We start from the raw sequence: 8078 nt of genomic DNA on the forward strand, positions 1-8078 counted from the left end.
CATGTGAATGTGAAAGCAGGACAGGAAAAACATTGACCCGTTTGTACTGCGGTACTGGGGAAACTTTTAAGGGATACCACAGACAGCCAGGAAAACAAATGGGCTCTTGGACCAAATCAAGCTATATCAACAATGGACTTTATAGATATTAAGCTGGGATCAGCTTCCCCAAGCTATTTTGTGTAACTGAATCGCCTTAGAAATATTACATTATGTATAACTATCGATTGTCTTTTGAAATGGAGTTTTACAGGTGAATGGCTTCATCATGGCTTTTGGGTTACATACGCCACGCATGGCTGGGGTGAAGGAATAAACCAGGCTATTTTGTATCATAGCATACTTGGAGTTTGCCGGAGATCGTCGCGAGATTTTGTATGTTTTACATAAAGCCTATGCGGTGACATACACTGCCACCCAGTGTACTACAGCAAATCAAAATTACACTGCATTTCGAAGTGATACCACGTTCAACATTAAAATGGCCCTGCGAAATTCGCGCTCGACTAGCTATCGCGAGACTTTGCGTGTCACGAAGATATCTTTGTACGCATGTGCACAGAGGCCACACGTGCGCTCCCTTCTCTAGTGGCAAGACGAAGATGGCGGACGCTGAGAGTAAGTTCGCCGTTTTCCCTCCTTAGTAGGATTTCAGGATCTTTAGAGTGTTAGAGTGAAATAGTGCGAAACTGTTTTTAATCAGGAGGTCGAGTATGTTACCCGTTTAAATTATGTGAAAATTATTGCTTTATTTATTATTTTATTTTTTTTTTTTTTTACGGCATGATGATAATTCAGCCGTCAGCGTCAGACTACTACTAGTCATCATCGTGGTGACGGCCGGGTCGTGCTGTGCAAGACCGGCTCGCTCAAATCTGTGCAAATATTATAATACGTAAAAATAAATACACTAAGGTTTTGAAGCTGAGTCATGTTGTGTATTATTTTCAGGTTTTCATTTAGTTCTCAGTCTCCAACGTTTACGTATTTGATTCGTTAAGCGAATCTTAAGTCTTAAGACCTCACCATTGTTGTTAACTCGCAGACGAGAAGTTGAGAAGTTTCTATTTGACATGATCTCTTCATTGCCTCTGCATTGTTAGTTTCTTTTTAACTTAAAATGTTTTTTTTTTTTTAAACCGGATTGTGTAGCTTGCTGTGTGTGTGAACGCGACTGTGTTAATCTTGATAGTCCGCGCTGAGCGGGGGGGGAAAGAGGTCACTTGTTAATGTTGACGTTTTAACTTGATGAAAATGAAAAGCCCCACTGGAGCCGTTGTATAAAAGTGTCGCATACCCAGCGGAGGTTTGCCCTGCAGTCCGTGGCCTCCACCACGTGCTCGCAGAGTGGTGCGCCACGTGCGCGTCCCGAAGGAACGCGCGTCCCGCGCGCCGCCGCCGGAACCGTTATAAAATAAGACGTGAATACTTAAGCCTGTATGAATGTGCGAAACGCGGAAGCTTGGCCAAATAACTGCTCGCTATTTGGTCTCGAGCGAGAAAAGAGCTCATCATTGATTGAGGCTGAAGAGGCTTTTTGTCCCGCAGTTTCCTCGGCCAAGAAGCAGAAGAAGAAGAAGGAGAAGAAAATCCCCGATGATGAAGTCGGGGTGAGTTTCTCAGTCTGCACTGTAAATGGTATACTCGTCTTCAGACCTTGTTTTTCTTACATTTAACTTAAGAGACAGCAGGTATTGTGGTGGTCAGAGCTGCTTCTTTCGCGTGCGGAGGCTCGAGTCCAACCTGCTGTGGTACCTTAAATTAAGCTTCCTTAATCAAAGTTGATACAGTAAAAATTACCCAGCTGTGTAAATGGCCTAATAGTAACTGAAAGAATCTTAACGCTGTAGATCGTTTGGGTGAAAAATGTCATTTAAAAAAAAATGTGCTTGAGTTTATTTCACAAGTTGTCCTGGTGAAGCTTCTCAGAAGCAATTGGGCTCAAAGGGCTTGTCAGTGAGTTGTACGTATTGCCCCCGAATGCATAACGTGAACATTTCTGTGCAGGCCATTCAGGAGAGTGGGGATTTCCTCATTAAGCCGGAGTCCAAAGTGGCCAGTCTCGACACATCGCAATGGCCCCTCTTATTGAAGGTAAACTCATTTCGCCAGGATTCCCACTTGTGGGCACACTTGGCTGTGCAAAGACCTCCCGCCACTAGAGGGTGCTGTGTGTGAGTGATGAACGTGTTTATCCATTCGCTGAGCGCTGCCGGCCCCTTTCCTGCAGCACTGGTGTCTGTTCTAGACCCCCGGTGTTCAGCTTCCTGCTCCCCTGCTGTTGCTCCAGTGTTCTGCTGGTGCAGCTGCTGCGGGACGTAGCAAGCAGGTGCAGGGTCTGAGGGCTCGACAATGGCCAAGACGAGTGTAAACTTCTGATCACGCACTATTGCACCACTTAATCTTTTTCCTGTATATGTTAAACACTAACAGCCTTTGGGAGCAAAAATGCTTAATGTGCATAAAAGTGAGGTCGCAGCGCACCCAGTCGGAATCGACTGTACTGAAAAATTGCCGTCAAAGTTTGCTTCCTGTATCTGCAGAATTTTGATAAGCTGAACATAAGAACTGCTCACTATACACCGCTGCCAAGTGGCTCGAATCCGTTGAAGAGGAACATTCATGACTATGTCAGGTAAGCGTGTTACAATTTTGAAGCTTGTTAAAGGTGTCCGGCTGTTCTCTTGTATAGAAGCCAGATGATGACTTGATATGAGCTGCATTAGCATTCTGTGCAAAGATGACTAGTTATCTATCACCCATGGCTGATGGCTTTTAAAGGAACAGTGGTCGACATTGGTGGTTGATGGTTCTGCGCGTGCTTCTCCCGAAATGCCGATGTTCTGCCCTGTCCCTGCAGGACGGGTTTCATCAACCTGGACAAACCGGCCAATCCATCGTCCCACGAGGTGGTGGCCTGGATCCGGCGTATCCTGCGCGTCGAGAAGACGGGACATAGCGGGACCCTCGACCCCAAGGTGACGGGCTGTCTCATTGTGTGTGTGGAGAGGGCCACCCGCCTCGTGAAGTCCCAGCAGAGTGCCGGTGAGTTCCACTCCTCCCCTCCCCAGCCCGCGAATCCGCTCAATGGAGCAACACAGTAAATGTGGCCTTTCCTCACTACTCTTCTGCTGTCCTTTGTAGGCAAAGAGTATGTGGGAATTGTTCGGCTACACAATGCAATAGAGAATGAACATCAGCTGGCCAGGGTAAGTGGCACTACGCCTTTTGTCGGCATTTGCATGGGATCTACAGTACCTCTCATAAGTTTGAGTACACTTGGGCAATACATCTGTGGGGGTGCTAGACAGAGTTGTCCCTCTGCCATTGGCTGTGATTGGGAGTTTTTGTTTTCCTTTCCACTGTTGCCAGTAGTCTTACCCTATTTTTTTATCTATAATTTTGCATTATTTTCAGTAAACTTGTTTAACACTATCACTGCAATGAAAAGGTGGCTCTGTTAAGAATAGTGAGTGAGAACAAAGGAACAGCAGCTCTGGGAACTGCTGTAGAAGAGTGGGGAAGATTCTTGTGCAATTAAAAAAAAAAAAAAAAACTTATTAGTAGCAGGTGGACTCACACTTATCACTGGTATTGTTAACTTGGAATTTGTCACCTGTTGCTTCTGCCCTCCGCTCAACATAAGTTGAACCGATTTAGATTGGTAAAACGCAATTTCACACATTCAGTCTTGGAGCCCTGCTAGCCTCCTTTCTCTGCAGCACCCCAGGCTCTGCGCTGCAGCTCGGCATTCTGCTGTGGGGTTGCTGCACGGCAGCAGGGGCAGAACTGGAGATGTGGCGGCAAAGATGAGCACAGGTCCTGATTACATGTAGGACTAGAAGTGTGGCAGCTTCACTTCCTGTAGCCTTTTACTTTTGCAAGGGCTCTTTCAGTTAGGAATGTTTAATGTGTAAGTTTGTGAACATACATCTTTTGTTCAAAGTTTTTAGTTTGCTTGCATCTTTTATGAAATTTGTCTGTGGAGCAAAAGCCAGCCTGTGTTTCTGTGCCCAGCCAATAGATGGCAGTAAAACACACTCCGTAGTGTTGTGCGGCTACCTTCAGCGCACTCTTCCACAGTGTTTGCAGCTTGGCCCTGGTGTTTGTGTGTGTCTGTGTGTTAGTGTGATCGAATGCTGACACCTTCGTCACTTTCTATCCAGACCCTGGAAACCCTGACGGGAGCCTTGTTCCAGAGACCACCTCTCATTGCAGCTGTCAAGAGGCAGCTGAGAGTGCGGACCATCTATGAGAGTAAACTGATAGAGTACGATTCTGAAAGGAGGCTTGGTAAGATCTCCAGCATAGACATGCGGTCTGGTGAAGCTCATGCAACATCAATCATTAGCGTGCCATTGCCCGAATCCTTCCTTTGGTAAACGGTGTGGGTTTAAAGAGCCTCTTGCCACCTCGTAGGAATCTTCTGGGTGAGCTGTGAGGCCGGCACCTACATCCGCACATTATGCGTTCACCTGGGCCTGCTGCTCGGCGTTGGGGGGCAGATGCAGGAGCTGAGGCGTGTGCGTTCTGGGGTGCTCGGCGAGAAGGTGAGACAGGTCACCTCTTGTGTCCAATGCCTTGTGTCTGCCAAAGTGTTGAGTTCAGTTCTGGGCGTATCACCCAGTCCTGCTAATTAAACTTTGGTACAGAAAGTGGCTTGGGGCTGAGATGCTGATGGCGAGATGGCTGCCCAGGCCGTTTCCCTCAGCCTGGGCCGACACACTCTGCCGGGCACAGGATCAGTGTCAGGGCTGTTTGAGACTCCAGTTTGTGAAGTGATGTGCCCATGTGTGCTGTTGCCAGGACAACATGGTCACCATGCATGATGTGCTGGATGCCCAGTGGCAGTTTGACCACAACAAGGATGAGTCCTACCTCAGGAGGGTAATCTTCCCTCTGGAGAAACTGCTCATCTCCCACAAGCGGCTGGTGATGAAGGACAGCGCTGTAAGTATGTGGTCCAAGCAATGACTAAAGACTTTGGCCCGTTTTAACATATGAGCAGAACATGTTAATGCTGTTCTGACCTGCGCAGGTGAACGCCATCTGTTATGGGGCCAAGATCATGCTCCCCGGTGTGCTTCGGTATGAAGACGGTATTGAGGTGAACCAGGAAATCGTGGTCATCACTACAAAGGGAGAGGCCATCTGCCTAGGTATGGGGAAGATGGGTTCTCCTTGAGGATGTGTGTGTTTGATCGGTGGGCTGAAGCCACAGGATGATTTGATGAGGATTGCACGAGCACTCTGTGCAAAGACGACTGGCTATCCATCACCCTAGTCTGATGGCTTCAGTTCCTGTTTCTCAGACTTAGATGGTCAGCTGTGCGGTCTGAGGTTGACCCACACCTGAAACATAAGGTTGTGTTTGGTGTTGGTTGTAAATTCAGTTGTCCAAAAGTGAAGTAGAAGGAAAGCTGGCAGTAGTTTGCATCTCTTCTTGTGTCCTCAGCCGTTGCCATGATGACAACTGCTGTGATCTCCACGTGTGACCACGGTGTGGTGGCCAAGATCAAGAGGGTCATCATGGAGAGGGATACGTACCCACGCAAGTGGGGCTTGGGGCCCAAGGTAAGCAAGGATAGCTTCTCCAAGGCGTCCATGTCGCATACCCCTCTACCTCCCAGTGGTGGTGGTGGTTGGTTCACATGTGTTTGTGACCCACCAGGCCAGTCAGAAGAAGATGATGATTCAGAAGGGCCTGCTGGACAAACGTGGGAAGCCCAATGGCAACACACCCGCTGAGTGGACGGAGGGCTATGTGGACTACAGGTACAGTATATGTCTGTGGTCACTGTGGAGGGGGTCTGATCTTTGGGGTTTTTTGTTGTTTTTAAGCCTGAGCGATGTGACCAGATGAACACTTTTTCTTTTTTAGTGCACCAAAAAAAGCTGCCATTCAAGCAAGCGACTCTGCTGAACCAACGGGAAGCAAGGTGAGCAGCTGGCAGTGATTGGACTTGTCCCCTTGGCAACCACCTGATGAAATGTCCCCTAGTGATGGGAGCTGTGTTGAGGTACACTGGGGCCTTGCAGGCAGTTATCCCTTTCCTGCCTCCTCAGTGGCTTCAGAGGGAGTCAGCCTGCGACAGGAACGTGGGCGCTGGTGTTTTGGCTCGGCGCCTGTCCGTGCTGACCGCTCGTGTCCACTACATTCACAACACATTCTTAATAATCTGTCCACATTGGACAGACGATGGACTGGTGTACACCCCACCCACCTTGTGCCTGGTGCTTCAGGGATAGGCTCTGGTTCATCACAACCCTATTTTCTGCTTAACGTTCTGTTCACTTGGCTGTTCAGTGCCTGTTAAGTGCTTTATTGGGCTGTTTGGAACACATGGAATTCTTGATTGTTTCATATTGAAACTTTTTTCATCCATCAGAGGAAGAGGGAGGCAAGTGATGGCGACAGTGACACAGCAGCCGCCTCGGCACCGTCCACCCCTAAAGCTGGGGAAGAGAACAAGAAGAAGAAGAAAAAAGAGAAGAAGAAAAAGTTTGAGGAAGAGGAGGCAGCAGTGGCAGATGAATCGTTGGCAGAGCCAGAGGTGGGTGGTGAACTTGTGCTGTTGGAAGCCCTGTGGTTTAAGCATTGCTCTCGCTGAACAGATGATCTAGGGCGCAGAGTGGCAAACATAGGAGCAGCAGGCAGTTATCCCTTTCCTGCCTGCTCGGTGGCTTCAGAGGGAGTTGGCCTGCGACAGGAACGTGGGCGCTGGCGTCTCGCTGCATGGACTGAGACCCTGTTGACCGCTTGTGTTCACTACATGTGCTCTGTTTTGTGTTAAGATCAAAGTCTTAAGTTTGTGAATTTTGTCAAACTGTCACTGTCACAGGTGGATGAGAGTGGCAAGAAGAAGAAGAAGAAAAAGAAGCAGAAGGAGGTGGAGTCAGAGTGACTGCTGTCCATCCATGTGTGACTGAGAAACTGTAACCTGTAATCTCCCCCAGTCGTGACTGGGGTTCGAGCCTTGTAGTGCTCGACTGTACATAGGCAGAGGGCTTGGGCTCTTCACTGCTGACCACCCCAGTCCTGATTGTTCTCTCAGCCCTTTGCCAAACATGGCAGCTGACCTGTGAGTCTTGCGTGAGTGCGCTTTGATACAGGGCTGCGTAAACTTTTAAAAAGTTGGTTTTTTTTTTTTTTTTTTTAAGTTTCTTGCAAAAAATCAGCCATCCATTAGGTGTCTAAGGTGGTGTGGATATGTTCGTTATTTTTCTACTGTAAATAAAGTATGGCCAGCTGTTGGAGATCAGATGGAGGAAGTGTTGTGGGATAAATGTGACTTTTGTACTTGTCTTTTTATTTAAGAGGTTAAACACCAACTGGGTCATGGCTGTCTCTGAGGGTATTCCAGAATCCTTTAACTGTATAAAGATAATTTAACAAACAGTAGTTGCATTAAAAATGGTGCATTTGCATATTGAAGGTGGTAAACCTATGGACCAGTTAACTGATAGGGAAAATTAGATGCTGTTTTGTATGTATAAAGTTTAACTGATATAGGATATTTTTGAATACCTACTGATAATCTAAGTAGTGTTGAATGGCTGTAAAATAGAGTGGCAGAGTTGTTGCTGGAATGTAATATGATATTGATCAGAGCACTGATCATGCTTAAGCATTCCTGCAAGTATGTGTTAAAATGAATGTGGACAGACAACAGCTTTTGAGGACTGGTGCGTTTTATGAAACAAGATCATGGAAAGGAGCCAGATAATCACCTGGGACCAAACTTTCCTGCAGACTATGTTAAACTAAGTGCAAAAGCCATCCAATGGAGGGATCTGCATTTGGGGAGACCAGCCCATGGTGCACCTAACAGATGCAGCCTGAATATGAAATGACAGTCAGACTAAGGGCACCCATCCTGGTACTTATTACCATGTTCTACACTGTAGAAGATCTTGGTCTGAAAGGGCAGGTTTTCACTCAGTGCTGAAGAATGTCTCTGTTACTGCTGGAGGTCAAGTTTACATCTCACTGAAGCTCCACATTAGAGCTGCAAGGGCTGCACACAGTAGGGTGATGCTGTGCATATGCTGGGAACTGAATCCACACAAATCTATGA

At 47.3% G+C, this 8078-nt stretch overlaps 1 protein-coding gene and 4 non-coding genes across 5 annotated transcripts; all 5 read left to right on the plus strand.

Annotated features, from left to right (window-relative positions):
• Positions 1 to 580: 580 nt before the first annotated feature.
• dkc1 (dyskeratosis congenita 1, dyskerin) lies at positions 581 to 7900 on the plus strand. The gene is made up of 15 exons (XM_018728526.2): positions 581 to 618; positions 1549 to 1610; positions 2008 to 2094; positions 2544 to 2635; positions 2861 to 3045; positions 3145 to 3209; positions 4167 to 4293; positions 4420 to 4550; positions 4807 to 4950; positions 5039 to 5159; positions 5456 to 5574; positions 5672 to 5775; positions 5882 to 5939; positions 6390 to 6554; positions 6843 to 7900. The coding sequence occupies exons 1-15, from the start codon at positions 603 to 605 to the stop codon at positions 6903 to 6905; spliced, it is 1539 nt and encodes a 512-aa protein (XP_018584042.2). The 5' UTR covers positions 581 to 602; the 3' UTR covers positions 6906 to 7900.
• LOC114912249 (small nucleolar RNA SNORD17) lies at positions 2175 to 2383 on the plus strand. Its single transcript, XR_003798177.1, has one exon. It is a non-coding gene; the product is annotated as a small nucleolar RNA SNORD17 (small nucleolar RNA).
• On the plus strand, positions 2695 to 2774 carry LOC114912242 (small nucleolar RNA SNORD83). The gene has a single exon (XR_003798170.1). It is a non-coding gene; the product is annotated as a small nucleolar RNA SNORD83 (small nucleolar RNA).
• On the plus strand, positions 4589 to 4720 carry LOC114912248 (small nucleolar RNA SNORA36 family). The gene has a single exon (XR_003798176.1). It is a non-coding gene; the product is annotated as a small nucleolar RNA SNORA36 family (small nucleolar RNA).
• Positions 5215 to 5294, plus strand: LOC114912243 (small nucleolar RNA SNORD83). Its single transcript, XR_003798171.1, has one exon. It is a non-coding gene; the product is annotated as a small nucleolar RNA SNORD83 (small nucleolar RNA).
• Positions 7901 to 8078: the final 178 nt, after the last annotated feature.

This window comes from Scleropages formosus, chromosome 14 (assembly GCF_900964775.1).
Source record: "Scleropages formosus chromosome 14, fSclFor1.1, whole genome shotgun sequence".
NCBI classification, from domain to species: domain Eukaryota; kingdom Metazoa; phylum Chordata; class Actinopteri; order Osteoglossiformes; family Osteoglossidae; genus Scleropages; species Scleropages formosus.